Below are 21,891 nucleotides of genomic sequence, written 5' to 3' on the forward strand. Positions count from 1 at the left end.
TACATACACGTCCATCCAGGCTGGGAAGATAGGGGGATGGGTAGATAGACCAGGTTCATTGGGTAGATGAAACTCACTAAGTAGCAAACAATAACATGTCCTTACTCAATATTTGTGAATTTAAACAAAAATCTTGACCTTATAATCTCTTTGGCAACTTTTAGAAAACAAAAAAAAATTTTTTTTTTTAATTAAGTAAACTCTACTCCCAACGTAGGGCTCGAACTCACAATCCTGAGATCAAGCGTGCTCTACTGACTGAGCCAGCCAGGTGCCCCCTCTCTGGCCACTCTTAATCTTGAAATAACCTCCTTTAATGATTCTAAATGTTAGAACTCCACATAATGGTAAATCTTATTTCGTGGGTTAACTGGGAAGTTAAACAAGGGAGAGAAATGAACAGCAACGCCTTGCCTCACGGGCCTGACAGCAATGGCATGGCTTACCTGGTGGGTTTCTAAGTACTAAGTACACTGCAGTGACCTCATTTACTTGCTTGAGCCCAGTGACAGAAGCCACTGCTGCAATTTTCAAAATGAGCTTGGGTGGTGACAGAGACCCCCATTTGCTGGCTAATGGGGCCTGGCAGTAGAGAGAACAGAGTCCTCCTCCCATCCCTGAAACGCTCAAGCACATCCTGACCTCCAGTCACACCACAGCGTCTCGTACACATGCACCTCCACAAATAGACTCAAAGTTCCATGAGCCCCAGGTAGTACGTCCCTCTGAAAGTGAAGGCACTGGGCCACAGAAGGAGGGGTGGCTCCCAGCTGCAGGTACTATGCGTGGGTGGAAGAACAAGTTCAGACCTGTCTGCTCCATGGCTGTGTCGATCCCCCTGGGGAACCTGCGAAGGGGAACATCACCTCTCCACAGCCCAGGCCCTGCCCAGCTCCACCAGGCACCGGTCACACACACAACAACGTGGCAGTCCTGCCTCCCCCCCACCCCTAAGCCTGAGAAGGCCTCTCTCCCCCTCAACTTCACCACCAACCTTAAGGAATCAGTTTAATCTCACCACGTCTCAATTTTTTCATCGACGTGTAATCACAATCAACTACATAAAAGTTACTTGGCACCACTTCTTACACTTTTTTCAGCCTATAAAAATACCTCAAAGATACACCTCAAACACCTCCACTGGACTAGGAGTCAGAAGTCCTATCTTCATTTATATCAGTCATTCACCCGACAAGGGCATATTAAACACCTATGACCTGCAAGGAACCAGAGTTATGAAGGTGAACAAGCATGACAGTCTGGAGTCCCTGCCCTCATGGGGTTTTGGTCAAGTTATCTGGTGCCTCTAATTGAAATCAAAGCCTTGGATAAGCTCTTTTAAGTCCCTTCCAGCTCTTCTATCCCCTCCCTCTCTGCTTTAGTGCCAAGAGGAGAATGAAGCATTCTGGAATGTTCTGCTTTCCTGAACAGATGCTATTTTTATTCCACGTACATATAGCTCAGGCTGCAGACGTGTGACTTATCTCCATTCTGCCAAGCAAAAACGACTCGTTTTCATCCCAGACATTCATTAGACTACGTGGAGCCCTACTCTAGAAGGCCCAGTGGCATGCACACCTCAGGCTCCTTGGCACAGGGACCCTCACTGCCCCATTTCTTCCACATGGAGGAAATCTGGTTCCTTCAGATCAAAACGACATAAAAACAGGAGCTGGGCTGCCAAGGCTTCCTCACATGTTGCCTGGATTTGTTTATTTCTTCTTCATCAACTCACATCATTTCTGACACTGCACTTCAACTTCCTGGACACAGCCATGGAGAAAAGCTTTTAAGAGGCACTGAAGTGCAGCCAACTTCTGATTAGCCGCAGTCATGAAGGAAAGGAACAGCACCCGGCCAAGGCAGGAGGACTCTTGCCTCTAAGGACCACAGGGCAAAGATTCTTGAACAGAATGTGGAGAAACATTAGTGAAACAAGTGAAATGCCCCCTACCCACCAGAAACATTCCCCTCAGCTAACATTTCAGGAAAACACTTGGCTGGAGTTTTACTTTCTGGAAGTTCCCAAGAGCCCCACATCTACCAGAAAGGGAGGGGTGTACACTTTCCATTATCAACAGACAGGGGGGCTCCTGAATCAATGGGGGAATCGATTTTGGTAAGAACTACACAAAAGGAATCTAGGATTAAAGGCACTTAACAGTGGTTAAGGTTAATAGAAGTGCTCTTTTGCTCAGAGCTAAGTTCACAAATATTAAGCAGAAATGTATACAGTACAGGGAGGGAGAAACTAGAGAGAAGAAAATAAGACCACGAATGAAGATAGACGTGGGAAAAGCTGGGCCTCAGAAATAAACTATCAAGAGGCAAGACTTGATGTCACTGTCCCTCCTGATCATATGCAGAGGCTTTCCAGAAGTTACTCAACGCTTTATGACTGCTTCAGATAGACAAATAGCCCTTCCCACCCTCCCTTCTTCAATCTCCCCCAATTCCCACCTCGTCTTGTCCAGCCCACCCTGGTCACTTTTCTCCCCTTCAGAAAAAAACCAGGCTGCCTTGAGGGACGGTGCCAGCTGGTGGCTGGTGTGGAGAACTATCTATTAACCACTACTTTTCTCTCCCTTCTCTTGGAAGAATCTGGATCATTCTCCTCCTCCTCTTTCCTCTGTGCCTTCAATAATAATCACAGAGAACTTAATTTGAAAGTTGAAAGTCCCCGGAGAGAGAATCCCGGCTCCCCTACTTCCCTCCTGGGGAACCTAGAACAAGTCCCAGAACCTCTGCCTTACTCCCTTCTCTGCAAACATGGGTGGGAATAGCCACCTACCGAGTGAGGCTTTCGGAAGCAGCGGACAGGAACATACACTAGGAACAGAACAGGACTAAGCAAACAGAAGGCACAGCTTCCACTTTTACGCCAACTCTCCTCCATAAGATTGAACACTTTGAACACTGCTCAGCTCAAAGGAATGTCATGACCATCATGCTCCAAATAAATCACATCAACAGGTGACAGGCAAGCCTTCCTCAAAAGTAAAAGATATGATGCCAATTCTAACAGACCTCTCGTCTGGTGGATTTCTTTATTTTCAGTGTGGATGACACACTGGCAGAGTGGTATGTTGGGACACGCATCAGCTGTCCTGAGTCACTAACTCTCATCACTTAGAGCAGGAGAAACTATGTTCCTGATCACGGTGCCCGGAATGGTGTCTGTGCCTCCCCAGGCCGTCCCCCAGTGCCAAGGAAATCCAGCTGTCAGGCCCCTGAAGGGGAAAGGTCAGCACCCACGAGGCTCTGCTCATCCCCAAATGCCATCTCACCGTGATAAAGGTCTCAAAGGGGCTAATGAAATTATCTCCTCTGCCTTTTATTCCTCAGTAACAACCACAAAATTAGATGAAATGACCCCCTGCTCCTCTAATTTAAGGCCTATTTTATTACCTTCAACCCCAATTCTCTTTTAAATGGATGTAAGTCCCTGAAGACCCACAAGCCAATGAGATTAGTAACTGACAGCCCCTTCCTCCAGGCCTGTTCTCCAGAGGGCGCTTCTCCTTCCCCCAGGGTGGGGTCACAATCAGTTCAATCTTCATGCTTCAGAGACATCCCCTTTGAACAGGATCAACCGTTTCTCCAGCCCTGCCTGGTGCTGCGCTCAAAGGAGGAGCGGGCCCCTTCTCACTTGGAGCATTAACGTCAGCTCAGCCAGTAAGGCGAAGGCAAAAAGGAGGAGGTCAGCACGGTTAATTGTCCACCAGGCTCAGATGCAGGCCCCCTCAAACCAGCACCTTGGGAGGGCTGATCACCCCCATAAAATGTGAAGTGCACTTTGAACCCAGGAACAAGGAGAATGAGAACTATTTGCCCCAGCCTGCTGGGCTTCAATGGGAGCTTCAGCTGTTTGTTTTCTTTTTCAGCTCGTAGCCATCAAGGGTAGGAGGATACTCTGCAGTCACCCCAGGCAGGGAGGCAAGCACCATGGCCTGCCCATCAGGAAAGAAAAGAGAAGAAAGATAAGCATCAGTGGAGGTGGTCTAAAGGGAGCCAAACAGGGCGGCCACCAGCTTTGAAGAAGGAACCTGAGAGAACAGGATTCCGGAAGCCTCAGAAACCGCTTAATGTAAGAAATGCTTCATAGAGAAAAGGAATCATTTAAAATGCAGGATATTTATTCTTCGTCATTAAAAGAGACGAAAGGGGAAATCTTTTCACTCTCTTTTGCCTCTTTGGAAAAGTTACTTTTATTAACTAGTTATCTGAAGGCCTCCTTCCAACTCAGGTCCATAATTGTAAAAAGATGCTAAGAAACAGGAAATAGCCATTTCTTAACTGAAAGGGGACATGAGAGTGACCAAAACAATAGTCCTTTCATAAAGCAAGGTCCAAGATATTCCACTTACAAGCAAGTTTTCCTGGAAACAAGTACTTATAAGTTATCTTTGAAATCAACAACAAGCTTCTACACTGGATAAGACAGACCAGCCCACATATCACAGCTCAGAAGTGACCTGATCAAAGTAAAAAGTGGCTCCTAAGTGATGCACTGATTGTGCCCTGGAAATGGAAAAAAGCAAACTCTTCCCATAAATGTCAATGCCTGGGTGCAGCTTTACCATGAACCTCAAAAGCCTATTTTGGAGACTTGGCTGCTTCTTTCAGAAGAAGAAAAGATAAAGGCTTCACCTGAGAAAACCAAAGACACCCGGTGGGGTTGGGAGGGGGATGTGCCATTTACTTTTTGCATGTGTCTATAACCAGCTACAGACTGGGTTCCCAGACACTTCGGCAATAAAGGAAATGGTCAGTCAGAGACCAGCAAGCTAATGACACTGGAGTCTGAGACCAGCAGAACAGTCGCTATGCCCGCTAGTTGCCTTCGCTCTGATGGCTCCCAAATGTCTACTGTGGACACTAGGGGCCCAGGCCATCTTAACCACACACACACACACACACACACCCTGATACACAAATTCTACAGGTGGGGTGCTAGCGGGCTCATCTTTAGAAACAGTAACCATTCCATGAAAGAACACCACAGCGTAAGTCCAAAACACAAAGTTTGGAAGCTCTAGGAAAATCCAAGAACTGTAGCACTTCTTGGGCTAGTCCAAATGATGTGGGGTAGTCAAGATTCAACCAGAGAAGGCAGTGAAGTGTGCCTGAATGCACACCTATGTGTGAGAACCCCATATGGAGGAGGACAGCTGAATAACTTGACCTACCACATTTTTTTCTAACCAGATTAGAATTGTATTGTAAAACAGGAGTCACTCCGAGAATCACATCTCCCAGAAGCTCAATGCGTTGCCAGTTCTTACCAATCTGTAAGCACTCCTCATGCATTTGGCAGCATAAAAACTAGACACACAACAACCACCTTGCATTTGGGTTCTGCAGGAATGGTGCAAAACAGTCAATAGTCAAATTTCAAAACCTACTATAAAGCTAAAACTCCTCATATTTTAACACGTGGGCTTTTAAACTGCAATTAATTTCCTTAATTTATTTTTCAAATATGGCAGACAAACTGGCTTACATGGAGACTGGAAATTCCTGAGCAAAGCTGAAGTCCTCACTCTACCCAAGCCCTAGGAAATTTTAAGAACACGAGTAGGGTTAACTGAGAGTCACATTTCTTGTACTGCTTTGTCTTTCACTAAATTCTCCCATACGGCTGTACAACTGGGGCTCGGCACCAGGTAAAAGAAACCACAGTTATGTGATTGCTTTTACGTGGATTTATTGGCCAGTACCTCTACTAGGAATGCAGAAACCAGAAGACAACTTCTTTCTCTTTGCTTTAGTGCCGCACACACCCAACCAAAGCAGCTGGAAAGGCTGAACAATGAGCAGTGTTAATGTAGAACAGGATAGGAAGGCAAGAGTAAAGACTCAATACCATATTCTCCTAGATGAAGACCCAGGCCCCATTCTGGCTTCAATATTCAGTGAGCCACCACCCTGGGGGTTGCTAATCCCAACCCACAGGATGAAGCCAATCAGTGCACCTCTCAAAGAACCCAATGACCTGAGAAGTCTGGGGAGGATTGAGGTGCACTGATTTAAAAGCTTTTCATTAAAGGGGCGCCTGGATGGATCAGTTGGCCGACCATCCGACTCTTGATTTCGGCTCAGGTCATGATCCCAAGGTTATGAGATCAAGCCCCACACTGGCCTCCACACTGAGCATGGAGCCTGCTTTGGATTTTCTTTTTCTTTCTTTCTTTCTCCCTTCCTTCCTTCCTTCCTTCCTTCCTTCCTTCCTTCCTTCCTTCCTTCCTTTCTCTCCCTTCCCCTTCCCTCCCTCCCCCTCCCTGTTCTCCTTCTGCCCCTCTCCTCTACCCCCTCTCTCTTTCTAAAATTAAAAAAAATTTTTTTAAGCTTTTTGTAAAATTATTTAAACCTGAACTGTGTTTTAAAACAAATGGTCAAACCACTCAGAAATATTTTCATTGCCTCCAGGTTATATATTGGGAAAGTCTGTTGACTGCTCCCTTGCTGCCTATACATTTAGACACATGTCCAGCCCTAGAGCTGACCAGGGCTCCCAGGGTCCCGGTGACAATGGTCTCTCCAAGAGCAAACTCAGAGCTGCAGGTTGTCATTTAGCACATTAGTGCTTCAAGACCTACATCACTTATTACTCCATAGAAAGACAATGACACAAAAACTCCTGACTTTTTATCCCTTTCATTAGGAGGAAGAGTCTAAACTCCTACTAATTTAATATATTAGGGTAAATTCTCAATTATGCATGTTTATATGAGCAAACAGGCACAGAATTAATCCAAAAGAGCAATTTACATATCATTTCATTGGCTTAGAAATACATCATGATTTTTTTTTGTGGCTGTGCCTTAGCTGAGCTTACTAGGGGTTGTTGTTTTTTTGTTTGTTTTTTGTTTTGTTTTGTCAGACATATTTATTCATTTACTGAAAGTCTGTTTCATGCCAGAAAATATGCTAGATGGGAGACTACAGCCAAGGAACTCACAGACTGGAAGAAAAAAATGCACACAAACACTTAAGTAAAGCTCATATAGCAAGCAAGTGTGCTGTCTGAGCAGATAAGCAGTGATTGGTTGTGCTGTAAAGGTGAGGAAAAGGCTATGCTCCAAGAAGCCTCTTCCTGATGCAGTTTGATAAATAACAAAAGAAATTTGGACTGCATCTTAAATGAAGAAAAAGAATTAAAAAAATATTGTTTAATGTTTATTTTTGAGACAGAGTGTATGTGAGCAGGGGAGGGGCAGAGAGAGAGACACAGAATCTGAAGCAGGCTCCAAGCTCCGAGCTGTCAGCACAGAGCCTGATGCGGGCCTCAAACTCAGACCGCGAGATCATTACCTGAGCCGAAGTTGGGCGCTCAACCGACTGAGCCACCCAGGCACCCCTAGAAAAAGAATTAAGCACCAGCTTACATGGATGGGAGAAGGGAACCCTGCACACAGAAAAGAATGTTGGGTGGTGAAAAGGCCAGCAACACCCAGGAGAAAGCCAGCCAAGTAAACACCTTCACCCCATAAACTCTCAACAGGGGTGGGGGACCACCTCACACCTTTCCTCATTTAAGGATTTTCTTGTTATTGAATGAGAACTCTGGGAGTTACCAGGGTGCATCATCATGACTAGAGTTTTCCTACAACCCACCTAAGCATGAGGAGCAGGTCCCAAGAACTAACCCCTTACCTGTATGATGAGTGCCCTTTAACGAGATGCAAAAACCACAAGCCAGCTGTGAATTCAAGAGTCTGCTTCCCAGTTTACCTAAAAAACAACAGGAAAGGACCATTTTTGTTAATTTGGAATAGCCAGTCTTTTAATGCTCCCAGGAAAGGTCTGCAGACCATGCCTGGGGCTCTTGGTCTCAAAGCAGGAAGCCTGGCTAGGGGGTCAGGTTGAAGAGACCTGAATGAGAATCCCAGGGTTGTAACTCAGTGACAGGGTAACTGAACTGTAAGCCAGGTACTTAACCTACCTTTGCCTCAGTTTCCTCCCCTGCAGTATCTACCTCACAGAACCACCATGACAAGCCTGGGATCACATGAATGATCATGTGATGGGCTTGCAGCCCCTCCACAGAGACAGAGAAATAAACAGGCAGTAATCAGGACCTTGATGCAGCCGATATGAGCCAAAGTGAGAAAACTGCGAGGTGATATGAAACCTTTACAGAAGCCCTAACTGGTTCCAGAGGGGTCAACGGAAGCTCACCAGAGCAAGTGATAGCTAAGCTGAGGTCTGACAAGCAGGAGATGTCAGACTAAGAGGACAAGCAAACAGCATACCAGGGAAAGCCACCAGCAAAATGGGATGCCCTGAAATGGGATGTGAGTTCATAAAAGAGTGAATTTAGTGGGGCGCCTGGGTGGCTCAGTCGGTTAAGTGCCCGACTCTTCATTTCAGCTTAGGTGATGATCTCTCGGTTCGTGAGCTTGAGGCCCACATTGGGCTCTGTGCTGACAGTGCGGAGCCTGCTTGGGATCTCTCTCTCCCTCTCTCTCAAAATAAATAAATAAACTTAAAAAAGAAAAGAAAGAGGTTAGTGACCACTGGAGTATTTCAGAGGCCAAGACGGAGGCTGGCAAGAGACAAAGCTATAAAGGTAGAGAATCACAAAAGGCCTTGCAGCCATTTTAGGACTTTGGACTTTATCTTAAGACCAACGGCAAGCCCCTGAAGGATCTTATATAGGAAAGCAACATGGTCCAGGAAGTTTTCTGCAACACCTGAGACAAGAAGGTCTTAGATGGAGGCAATGAGAGCCCTAATCAGCAACTCCAAATGCCACATCCCTGGTCTGTGTGGAAAGAGCCAATAGAGAAGGCTCTAGGGCCAGGGCCCCTGTGGCACTCCAATGAACCACTGCTTCTGAAATACTGGCTCTTCCAGCACTGGGCAATTCCCCACAGGTAGACACGCCATCAGGAGTGGAGTCTGCTTGTCCCAACACACCCTCCAGAAGGTCAAGGAGTGCCTAGTGTCACAGTGGTTCTCAAAGCGTGGTCCCCAGACCAGCAGTATCAGCATCAACTGTGAATGTGCTAGAAATGCAAATTCTCAGCCCACTGCAGACCTAGCAACTCAGAATCTTTGGGGATGGGAGTAATGTGTTATTAAAAGCCCTCCAAGTGATCTGGATGCTCCCTTAAGGCAGTGGCACCAAACGCGGGCAGTGCCAGGACAGGGGCTGGGGAGGGTACAGAGCACAGAGCTGGCCTGGCCTATGACCCACAATGTCCATTTTTGTTTACAAGAAAACACACAACTCCGTTGAGGCTTGGAATCCCTCCTAGCCCTGCAGACTGATGGGTAGAGAGCCCAGAACCCACCGCTGGGGTGGGGATATGGTGCTGCAGGAGGATTTTGTTTCCTGAAGACGTGCCCCATCCCCTTCTACAGCCTCCATTTGCTTCAGGGCAGGAAAATAAACTCCAGCTTCAGGCAAGTGGACACATACTTCTCTTTTTTATTCATTCATTCATCTTTTTAAAATATGGATTGCTTCACAGATGTGTGTGTCGTCCTTGCACAGGGGCCGTGCTAATCTCTGTATCGTCCCAATGTTACTTTAAGTGCTGCCAAAGTGAGCACGCACGTCTCCTTGCAGACTGTGTTTCTCCCCCCACCTAGGCACAGAATCTGACCACTCCAGAAAAAGAAATGGGCCATCCGGAAAGCTCCAAGTGGTTTTATGTGAGGGTCAAGTTTCCTTCTGGAGTGTGGAACACACTCCGTGGTTACAAAGATACCAAGGCCCAGGAGCCATAACGTAATTCAGGATGAGAATAGCTCAGCTCAGCTGCCTCTCTAAGTATCTACTGTCTCCATAGAAGAAAGAAAAAATTATCCCTCCCACCCCCCAACAAAAAGGATATTTCTGTAAAGAGCAGACAAATCCTCACATTCTTATGTTTCTATAGTTCTTGCTTTGCTTAACAAAAGGGGGGGAAATGGGGTCCAAAACATAAAAACAGGGGCACCTGGAAGGCCCAGCCAGTTAAGTGTCCAACTTTAGCTCAGGTCATGATACCACAAGTTTGTGGGTTCGGGCCCTGAGTTGGGCTCTGTGCTGATACCTCAGAGCTTACAGCCTGCTTCAGATTCCGTGTCTCCCTCCCCCGCTCACACTCTGTCTCTGTCTCTCTCTCTCAAAAATAAATAGACTTAAAAAAAAATTTTTTTTTAATAAAAACAGTATTCAGATCGGGGCACCTGGGTGGCTCAGTCGGTTGAGCATCCAACTTCAGCTCAGGTCATGATCTTACATCTCTTGAGTTCGAGCCCCACATCAGTCCCTGCGCTAACAGCCTAGAGCCTGCTTCGGATTCTGTGTCTCCCTCTCTCTGCCCCTTCCCTGCTCACGCTCTGTTGCTCTGTCTCTCTCTCTAAAATAAATAAACATTAAAAAAAATTAAAGGGGCGCCTGGGTGGCTCAGCCAGTTGGGCATCTGACTTCAGCTCAGGCCATCATCTCATGGTTCAGGAGCTCGAGCCCCGCATTGGGTTCTGGGCTGACAGCTCAGAGCCGGGAGCCTATTTCAGATTCTGTGTATCCCTCTCTCTCTGCCCCTCCCCCACTATGCTCGCGCACGCTCGCTCTCTCTCTCAAAAAAAATAAACATTAAAAAAAATTTGTTTAATGAAAAAAAAAAAAAACAGTGTTCAGATCAACACAGATCATAGCCATATACTGCATACCCCAACCACACTCAGCTTCCAGAGTCTGCCCCTCTTGCCAACATCACAAAGAGGGTGGCTGGGCTGCAGGATCTCATAACAATCAAGCAAATACATGTGGTCCAGGGGAACAAGCAATGCTGCAGAGATCCCTAGCACCTTCCCTATACTACAGCCTCCACCTGCACACCCCGGCTCTCCAGCCTCCCCACCCTCTCTGTGCATGTGGAACCCACAACTGTAAAGGCTTCATACATGTCCCGCATGGTCTGTCTCCTGCAATGCACACATAACTACCCACATTAAGGTAACGGCTCTTGGGGAACCTGGGCGGCTCAGTCAGTTGAGTGTCCAACTTCAGCTCAGGTCATGATCTCACTGTTCGCGGGTTCGAGCCCCGCATCGGTCTCTGCACTGACGGTGTGGAGCCTACTTGGGATTCTCTCTGTCTTTCCCTCTCTCTCTGCCCCTGCCCCCTCTGTTGCTGGCGTGCTCTCTCTCTCTCTCTCTCTGAAAAATAAATAAAATTTTAAAAATAAATAAAGATAATGACTCTTCTACAGCCTCTCTTATCAGACTGTCAGCTCCCTGGGGGGCTCAATAAGCTTGTGTTGATTAAATGACTGAACACACAGACATACAGACTCACCTAGAATAAGAATTTCAGGCCTGGATTCATCCCTTAACTGTCTCTAGCCCAAACAGGTAAAATGACTTGTCCAAGGTCACAGAGCAAGCTAATGATCACACTACAGGAGTCAGGATAGATGGTTCTCAGTGCTTTCTGACTTTCACAGGCTGTGTGTTCCCACCTTTCCTGGGTACCAGGAAACCAGTACCCCTTGAAGACAAAGGTATTTTGTTTGTAATAGGATGTATTCATTTTTTGTGTGCTTTATTTCAAGACCCTAAGAGCATGAAGGAACATCTTGTGAATCTCAGAATCAGGGGCACCAAGCCCAATCTAAAGACAGAGCAGGGGCTCTAGGAGAAGCAGGGGCAGGAAATGGCTGTGGGTGAGAGTGTGGGTCAGTCTTCGTAGAAGTTCCCAGAGTTCTGGTCCTGAGATGTACTTCTGTGTAACTTCTCTATTAGTTCAGGCTTACTCAGACAGCGGGGGTAAGATAATCTCCCAACCCATCATTATACTTTTCTGAAAACACACTGTATCACTCAAACAAGCTTTGGCTTTGGTAAGAGGGTATCTAAGTTCAGAGTTCACCCAGGAGCTGTGAACTGTTCTTTGCAGACATGACAAGAAGGCATGCATTACAGCACACTTTCTAGGTGGCATGGAGTCTCAGAAGAATCAAGCCCTTCTCAAAACAGACTGGGAAAAAGCCCCTCAGTAGAAGAAGGGAGGTCTCTCCTACTGGCCAAGTTCACCTGTTGAGTAGGCACAGAACAGCATCATTTCCTGAGCTTTGCTCTCAAAATTAAACAGACTGTTTAAAGACAGCAAAATAACCCCAAGTACAACTGGGATGTTTAATCTTAATTTCCTTATGTAGATCACCTGGCTTTTCATTACAACTGGTCAAGTATATGGGAAATAGCCCCATTAGATAGAAATATGCCACACACATCATCAAGGCTATTCAAGTCCCTACAACACAGTATGTGTGCGCACACGCAAAGTAAAGAGGGACTAGTTTTGCCTCAGGCCATTCTAGGTAGCCTGGCTCCTGGTGAGCTGGCCTGCGTACCTGCTGCCTCTAGCTATCCTCTGTGGCACTGCCCTCCTTGTCCAGTGCCCACACTCCACCCCATTAAAGTCAGAGTCCCCTCTCTCATTCCCTGACCTTAGCTGCTTTTGAGAAGCATGTTATGAAATTATTCCTGTTAAGGTATAAATAAAAAATATGCTACCTGTCCTATACAGATCCTTATGTGTTGAATTAAGAGTTGTTTAAAGAGAAGTGTTTGGACCAAATTTCTCTAATGATAGAATTTTAGGCAAAACAGTTAAGTGAATTCCACTTTCCTTTTTTTTTTTATTTTAATTTTTAATAGATCAAGAAGTTCATTACTCCCATGCAGCAGTTCCTAGGGGCTTTGATGCTGTCATACATGATTCCAGAAATACCAAGAATCTTCTTAATCTCAGTGACCGTCTTTAACACCAACGACAAGAATCTCTCTGCCAGATGGTGCAGGTGTACCAATCAGGAAATCACTAGTAATAAAGGCTCAAATAGCCTCAGATCTCGGGCATGAAGGCTGCTTCTAATGTGCGTTCTGATGGAAATGTAACGGTGTCCAAATCACCAGGCAAGAAACCCTTTTCCACACCCTTCCAATCTCATCACACAGACCATTTCCTACTTCATCTGTTTCACAAACTGACTTGGCCTCTTGCGTGGGGCTGAGATGGACCCTGCATTTGCAGAAAGGGGAGGTTAATGTTGATATAATGATACGGAAAGCCCAACTCCTCAACCTGTCAGTTCACCTGGATCAGAACCAAACTGGTCTGTGGAGGATGAAGGGCCCCTCCTCATCCATTTCTGGTCAGCATTTACTTAGAAAGGGGACACTCATTATCCCCAGCTGTCTGTCTAAACCAAAGTGGGAGAGGGTGTGGGAAAAGTCAGCTGCAGGACATTCCTAAGACTTCTCCGTAGAGGCCCAAAGCTTAAAGCCTAGAATTTCCAAGCATGCCCAAAAGCACTTAATAGTCAGTGTCTGTAAAACCTTCCTAAAAATAACAGCTTCACAGAACTGAGCTCTTACGCTGTTGAAAAAGGACTCTCTGCTTCGGTTCCACCCAAGATAAGGGCCTCTGTAAGAATAAAAGCATGTGTCAAGATAAAAATTAAAGTGATCCCACAGGGAGAGAAACCAGTTCTCCACAACCAAGTACCCAAGAGGGCAAGAAAAGAACTTGTAAGGGCATCCATCCCCCAGACATGGTCAACATCACAGGCTCAGATAGATGGGTTTCTAAACTGATGTTTCTTTACACTGGTGTTTCTAGAACCTGCCTGACCATAAGAACTACCTGGAAGCTTTGTTTAAAAGCTATAGATCCCCAGGATCTACTCCAGCCTTATAAAGTCAAAACCTCTGGGGAGAGGTCTGAGAACATCTATATATTCTAGCCAGCTAGCCCAGCAGAATATCAAGCAAGTTTCATAAAAAATGCTCCAAATAAAGTAAGAGGTAACTTTTTACAAAACCCTGTAATTACATTAACTGCAGTTACAGGGCCTATGAGAAAATGCAGGTTTAATTAAAGAAAGGTAAAGCCTTCTTTATCTAGTTAAAATTATGGAATATACTCAACATGCAGTGAGGAAATCAATTTAACTAAAACTTGGCAAAAACAAAACCTGCCCTTTAGCTTAATCGTATCTCACCTAAGAGACCCTCCACAACGTCCCTGCCCTAAGGACTATGGGGAAACACTGTGCAGCTGCTCCTGGTGGCCATTATGGGTCCTAAGGACAGTGACTAGGCTCAGGGCCCTTGGTCTCATCCCAATAGAGGCCAGCCCTAGGTAGCAGGCAACCAATTCTAAGTCAGACCCCACAGATGCCTCCTGGTTATCAGACTGTACAGGTTTTAGCGTCCAGCTGACTAGTCCATAGTCTTATCCACCACCCACCTTTGTGTGAGCCTGGCTACATGGAACCAGCAGCATGAGCATGGCAGGAAGCTTGCTAGAAATACAGAATCCCAGGCCCCACGTGGGCCTGCTGAATCCAAATCTACATCTTAACAAGGTCCCAGGTAATTCTTGCACACACTGAAATTTGAGTGTTTTACCCCCACCTGTGGAACACCCAGGTCATCAGCCCACCCGCTTATGCTCCAGACTCTCAGAGGCCTTCTGCCCTCACACTCTTGTCAGTCTTGGTTTGTCTTGGGACCAAACCACCATCAACAGGGTCCAATGACTAATCTGACAATCCAAAGCCTGACTTTTCAGTAGTTAGAAAGAGGCAGTAAGTACTGATCATCTCTTACATTCTGAAATAGGGAGCCCATTACCATAAATCAATAGAGACAATCCAAAGTCAAACAATACCACGGAATGCTGGCTCTCTTGGTTCCAACACAGGGTTAATGAGGGCAAGGTCACAAGCATGATTAGCTTCCTCTGTATCTTGGCACTGACTCCAACCCTCTAACCTCTGGCCGCCTACAAAGGCTGACACACCCCTGGTTACAAAGAAGACTCAGAAGAATGACATGGGGAGGTCTAACAGAGCAGTACCAGTAAATAACTCAAAGAACTTCAATGACTGATGAGCAGAATGTGTCGAGGAACACAACAGGCAGCCCAGAGGGATGGCTGACATGGCAGATGACCAGGTCAGAATTCAGAATTATCTGGACAGAAACAGGAAGTCCCATGGTCAAGATTTAAAAAAAATCAAACACACATACATAAGCAAGAGGAATCTAACATGATGGCACTTCTCATTTTAAAATGTTTTAAGGGGCGCCTGGGTGGCTCAGTCGGTTAAGCGTCCGACTTCAGCTCAGGTCACGATCTCGTGGTCCGTGAGTTCGAGCCCCGCGTCGGGCTCTGGGCTGATGGCTCAGAGCCTAGAGCCTGCTTCCCATTCTGTGTCTCCCTCTCTCTCTGCCCCACCCCCGTTCATGCTCTCTGTCTCAAAAATAAACGTTAAAAAAAAATTTTTTTTTAAATAATAAATAAAAAAAATAAAATGTTTTAAAACATGCCAGTTGTGTTGACTAATACACCTGCTGAGAAAGCTAACCAATTTACTGTTAGGGTCCACCAGTCTGGTTTCCAGACCAAGGAAGTAGTGGTCCCTCTGCAGCATAGCTGATAAGACTATCCTAAACAGGCCCCCAGCCACCTGTCCACACAGATGAACACACAACCTATCACACTTTTTCATCACCACTACCAACTGTGTTCTTATAATAAAGTGTGGCCTCCTTACCGGGCTATAGCTCTTTTAGGCCCTAAGTTATAGTTTAAACATTCCACACATCAGCTTAGCTCCTTCGAAGCTGTTGTTTCTTTACTAATAGAGAAAAGAACTATAGGCCTAAGCACCATCTTGAAAAAACACATAAACAGACAGGACAACCTAAGCACACTCATTTACCGAAAGGATTCAGATCAAAAAGACCTACCATCGCCTGTTTAAGCCAGCACACTATGCTACCTAGTACAGCATAAATCCATGCAGAATTAGTAATTAGGCCAGTAAATTATGAGCTTCTAGTACAGAAGAACCTTGAAAGGACTACTATAAAAATGAGCAAATGACAGAGTAGGTATCTGTTTAGACATACTTCTATGTGGGATCATCATCTAGGAATAGACAGCCATTACAAAAATTGGATGTGATTTTAGACTGTTTTTAAAGATGTGACCCATGTTTTTTTTAAGTCTGTATTGAATACCCAAGTAATAGTCATTTATAAAGACAAAAACACTGCTTACTGGTACAGCTTGCAGTTCCCAGACTATCCATTATTTTTAATTCCAGAATATTTGGTCTCTACAAGCAAGAGGAAAAAAAAAAAAAAAAAGGAGTTGAAAATTGTTAAGAGGTTAATTTGTCCTCAATATGTATGTGCTATGCACCACTTACCTAAAGATTAAACAACCCTACTGTCCATGCAGTTACAACCATCCTTAAACAACTGGCTAACTGCCTGAAAACTGGAAAACAACATGTGAAATCCAGCCCAACTGCAGCCTGTCCCAGGAGAAGGGAAGCTTGAACCCCAGGTGCCCTTGACAGCACAGCTCAGTGTGGAAAGAAAGAAAATGCTGAACGAAAGAATCAGTAGAGGAAAAAGAGCCCCTCTAATTTTCCAGGCATGTGCAGGGGTTGCTGCTAAAGGGATATTTAAGATCTCACTGTTGGTTTGGGTTGTACTGAACACTGAAACAATTTTTAAAAAGAAAGAAACCCAACATGTCAGTATAGCACATATTTAATTCAGTACTTATCAGATTTGATTCAAGACTTATCAGACAGCCATTTACACACCTAGATGTATAAGTGAAACACCTCTCAAATCACATTTACAATGTTTACAAAAACGTACAAAATATACACTAAGGAGTCGGTTTCTGTATAGTTCTGAGAGAGCTGTCCCACTCTGGCTGTGGATCACAGCACCTAATCATGGTTGTATTCCCTAGCCTCCCAGTATGAGCAACTACAATTATAGCAAATACGAATTTTAATTCTTTTTAAAGACAAAAACCTCCTTTACAATGGATGCACCACAGATGTAAGGAGAGGTACGGTGTTGTGGCGAACATGTTTACATACACACACACACACACACACACAGACCCACCAACTCTTTTGCTCTGGTTTTAAAAGTAACAAGCTATTGGGGCGCCTGGATGCCTCAGTTGGTTAAGCATCTGACTCGTGATTTCAGCTCAGGCCATGATCTCATGGTTGTGAGATCAAGCCCCACATCAGGCTCTGCACTGGGCATGAGGCCTGCTTGAGATTCTCCATTTCCCCACACCCCTCTGCCCCTTCCCCACTCTCTCTCAAAATAAATCAATACACGTTAAAAAAAATTAATAAAAAAGTAACTGCTATTTACAGAAAATCTGAAAATATTACAGAAAACAGAAAAATAAAGAAAATAACTAGTCACTTGTAATCACCAGACCAAGGCGAACAGTTAAAATTTTAGTCTACATCCTTCGAGTCTGTCTACGGCTACCAGCTTTCCTTCCGATGGCACCCCAGTTAAGCAGGCAAGGGTGAGGGGAGATGTTCTTGGTCATTACACAGACTGACAATCATTAGTCACCCCCACTGGCCTTACCCTAGATCCAGAGCCGTAAGGGAAGTAATAGCTGCGCACAAATCAAATAGTATGCTTGCAATTTAACAAGCATTCACTGGGGACTATTTTGCACACTTTTAATTATTTCACAAATGAATGAAATTCATAGTAACAGCAATAGCCCTGAAGGGCCATATGGTAACTTCAAAAAAAGAAGATGGATAAGCCTCTCCTTCGTGGACATGAAAACAAAAGTTAGTTCTCACAATATAAGGTCTCATGGCACCTATGCATTTGGAGGCTTCTCCTTGTCTTGTAGACAGCCGCCTCCTCCCCGTGTCTTCTCACAGGGGCTGGGAAAAGCCTGACCACCCTCTCTAAGGGGAGAAAATTAGTGTTAGGGAGAAAATTAGTGTTGGGGAGAAAGGGTGTATGGAGCATTTGGAAATAAAGACCTGGGAACCCCAAGTGTGTGTGGAGCTCCCTACCAGCAATCCAGGGATGCCTGCAAGTCTGTGCACTTATAGGATGAAAGATATTCAGCCCGTAATCAAATATCCTTAGTTCCACAAACAGGGAGTGCTTTAAAAGGCCACATATTCACTGTTATAACATCCTAGCTTCATATATTAGCCTAGGCTGCAAATCCTCAATGTATTACCCGTAAGTTGCCAAAAGCCAGGAAACCTGGTGACGTCATTGAACCATTCTCTGTACATACAGAAGACACAAGGAAAGAACTGCTTTTACGGCTAATGTCACCTCAGTAATTGTTAAACTTTGTTTGCAATGAACCCGCTGAAACCCTCAATATTCTTCATTCAAATACCATAATTGACTACAGAATTCAGTACTTATTATTTTAGAAACCATGTGAAGAGTTTTAAAAGCGAGTTTGGTTGTGATGTCCTAAATGGAACCGCAACAATTCACCCAAGTAAACACCTCTGTAGTCTTACTCAATTTTGATGAAAGTATTTTTTAAATAGGGTCCAAAACACCACTTAATCAACAAATGTAGTATCAAATCAAAATCAGAACCTACAGGAGGAAAACTCAAATACACTGAGGTTCTTCCTTCTTACCTGGCAAATCTCAAAGTCAAAGTTGGGAACTTCTCTTGACCTAGCTGACGATATTACAGTTTAACTAAGAAAACACACAGGTAACACACCTGTATGTTCAGTACTTTCTAGATGTGCACAAAACTACTTTACTTCCTCAGCAAGTAAAGGTCATCTTACATTTTCTTAAACACAACACATACCTGTGTAATAATCGGTCCAAGCTGCTATAACAAAATACCAGAGACTGGATAATTTAAGCAGTATTTATTTCTCACTGTTCTAGAGGCTGGGAGTCCAAGGTCAAGGCACTGTGAGATTTGGTTCCTGATGAGAACCCTCTTACAGGTTTGCAATGACAGCCTCCTCTCTGTGGTGGAGAGAGAGCTGATGTGCTCTCATCTCTCTTTCTCTTTGGGTAAGGACACTACTCCCACCAGGGAGGTCCAGACTCACGACCTCATCCAAATCTAATCACCTCCCAAAGACCCCACCTCCAAATACCACCACGCTGGGGGTTAGGGTTTCCACATATGAACTTGGGGAAGAACATGGTCTATAACGTATGTGTGTATGTGTGTGTCTGTGTGTGTCTGTGTTGGGGGAGTGGTAATCAATTTCAGTTATACATCCTAGCTACTTAAGTATGTTCACAGCCATTCTACATATATTCCTTTCAATGATCCCAGTTCAAAGTAACATAAACAGATATCACCAGGTCTGTAAAATAACAGTGAGAGACTGGTCATTTAAGGCCAAGGTCAGAGGTTTAATTATCCCAGTGAGGCCTGTTACAAGGATAAAAGAGAAAAATTCAGTTACAAGTATACAGATCACTCCCATCCTGAGCACTGTTTAGTAAATCTCAACAATCCAGGCAACTACTTGCCACTACTATAAAAACAACTCCATCTTTCATCTCTACTCCAGACTCTCTTCCTGCCCGTGTTTTCAGCTCTCTGCTGGACATCTCTCCCTGGAAGGCTCACAGTTCTGTTCGGGATCCAACTGAACTCATTACTCCATACCATCTCCTCAAATTGAAGTTCCCCACAGTTGTTCACCTCAGTGAATGGTGCCATGACCACACCAGTCACCCTGGACTCCCTCTTGGTGTCCACAACTGAGAGAAGACCCAGGAAGGGTAAGCAATCTCTCCCAACCTCTCCCTCTCCAAGTCCCTCAAGGATTCCCACACTAGCCTCTCAAGCTCAACTTCTGTCCCCACTCTGGTCTCCTTGTCACCCAACCCACCTCATGGCCACCAAGTTCTTTCTAAAGCACTACAAAACAAGTCATTTACCTGCTGCAAATTCTCTTTCAGCCAGCTTTAGAGACGAAGTTCAGGTTCCTCAGCTCAGCACCCAACCCCAGCACCCTCAGGTACTTCCCTCTCGACCTTGCCTCCATACACACGACTACTATCAGAGCCCTACCTGCCTTATACCTTTGCCAGCCTTCTAGACTCCAAATGTGTGATTATTACTGCATCATGTATTAATGTCTTTTTAAAAGTAATAAAAAAGAAAACCAGGAACCAAGTATCCACTCTTCCTTTTCCTCCTTCAGCCACGCCTTATACAGCAAGAGAGAGTGAGGTGTCTCAAGTGCCACAGCAGATTCTGCCCTGGACACACCTGGGTTTTACAGGGTGATGACCAGAAGTGACCTTTAATTCCTTCTTTGTCTTTCTAAGGCTCAGAAATCTCACCTTTGAGAAAGAAACTCTTTGTTTTCATGGCATGTTGGCTGATGGTTCTCCTCACCCACTACCCAAATGGACACAGACTTGTATTAAGCACAGAAGAAATAGTCTCTTTCTCCCTTATCCCGAGGGAGAACCCATAAACCCGGCTGCCCCCATCACTACCCGCCGCCAGGTCCCTTCCCTCTGAGCAGGCTGGTTTGTGGAAGGGAAGCACGCCCAGTGCTCTGCTTTCCCAGTACAGGCTGTCTGAAATCATAAAAGGAGTTTCCCGGGTTGATGGAGGTCGTTTGCACATGGAGTTTGCTTCTCCAACTAGCACGCGTGCATTGGGAGGCAGGAAGCCCGCTCTTGGTTCTCGCTATGTCACCAGAGGCCAGAACAGAGCCCAGCCCATGGGACAGGCTTCATGGATATTTGCTGAATGACAGGATAAAACAGTGGGTGAATGACCAAATAGGCGGTCCTCCTAAGTTAGAAGAGCAGTATACAGTATAGTTGCCCTGCTCAAGAACTAGCGTTTTGCTAAGAACGCCTTTTGTTCACTTAGCCGTTAGATACAACCTTAATAAAAACTGGCCAGTGTATCCTTAATCCCAAAACATGCCTTAACCATTGCTTTTTGGAACAAATTCTAGAGATTGGATATTCACTGTTTGTATCTTTCCAAGAGCAGTATGCATTGAGTAAAATGTTGCTTTTGGGATTCCCAAAGAGGCATGCACCTTGCCCACTGCTGGTTTGTTTTTTTTGTTTTTGTTCTCTCAAACATGGACCAGAAACCTGAGAACCTGCCATCACAGAGTCAGTGAGGCCTGCAGTTGCACACCCACACCTGTGCTCTTGCCCTCAGAGCCAAACACAGCCTGTGCTACACTCTCCAGAACTGGAGTCCCAGAGAAGGCTGACCACAATGGGCCAAAAGCACGCGGCATGTAAGTTCTAGAAAGATCAAGTGTTTCTGCCTGTGGGCTGCCCGAGGCAGGGGTACAGCCTCAGCTCAGGGTCTGCCTGAGGCAGCCACAGCTTACTCTAAATCAGGTATCCATTCCAGCTCTTTGAATGGCACTGCTTTTTCCAGGGCATTTGAAATACTTGACAACCATCATTAACGTTTTCTGAGCACTTAGCAGGAGGCACCACCTAAATCCTATGCAAAAGTAATCCTAGCTAATCTTCAAGGTTAGTCTTTGACTTGCACTCTTACTGCCACCAATTTATAGATACAGAAACCAAGGCTGAGAGAAATTAAATAACTTGTCCAAGGTTCAGACAGTAAGTGGCACCTCTAGGAAGTCAACAGTACCAGTCTGGGTCCTCCTAGGGTTTAGCCTCCTCCTTTGTCAATTTAAAGTTAAGAAGCTGTATACAATGTTCATTAAAAAAGACTATATACTTTTCATACATTGTTTCTCTGTCTTCTCCTTTGGAATTTTCCTTCCTGCCCTGCCTGCTCTGTGCAGTGAAATCTCTTTCTTTAATTCATCACTCTACACATCTTTGTAAGCAGGTTCCATCAATTTTGAGCCCATCTACATGCATGAACAGTACACATTACTTTTTCCAGAAGGGATCGCTTTGCTCTCATCCACAAAGAGCCTTTTTCCTAACTAAAGACAAATTACTGGTTCGTGTAGCATGATTCAAATTATATTTGAGAATGTTCATTTACAGTGTAATTATTCTTCCTAATTGGACTGCTCTAAAGACAAATGATTCTCCCTC

The 21,891-nt window shown here is 45.0% G+C and overlaps 1 protein-coding gene and 1 non-coding gene across 2 annotated transcripts in view; both read right to left on the reverse strand.

Moving 5' to 3' along the window:
• LOC113593201 (uncharacterized) overlaps positions 1-21,891 on the reverse strand; it is a 139,167-nt gene that overhangs the window by 114,783 nt on the left and 2,493 nt on the right. Inside the window, exon 3 of the mRNA XM_053221725.1 lies at positions 7,657-7,734. Within this exon, the coding sequence (XP_053077700.1) occupies positions 7,657-7,734 (78 nt within the window). The remainder of the gene's footprint in view (positions 1-7,656; positions 7,735-21,891) is intronic.
• Positions 9,458-9,561, reverse strand: LOC113595001 (U6 spliceosomal RNA). Its single transcript, XR_003415474.1, has one exon. It is a non-coding gene; the product is annotated as a U6 spliceosomal RNA (small nuclear RNA).

This window comes from Acinonyx jubatus, chromosome A1, assembly GCF_027475565.1.
Source record: "Acinonyx jubatus isolate Ajub_Pintada_27869175 chromosome A1, VMU_Ajub_asm_v1.0, whole genome shotgun sequence".
In the NCBI taxonomy this organism is placed as follows: Eukaryota; Metazoa; Chordata; class Mammalia; order Carnivora; family Felidae; genus Acinonyx; species Acinonyx jubatus.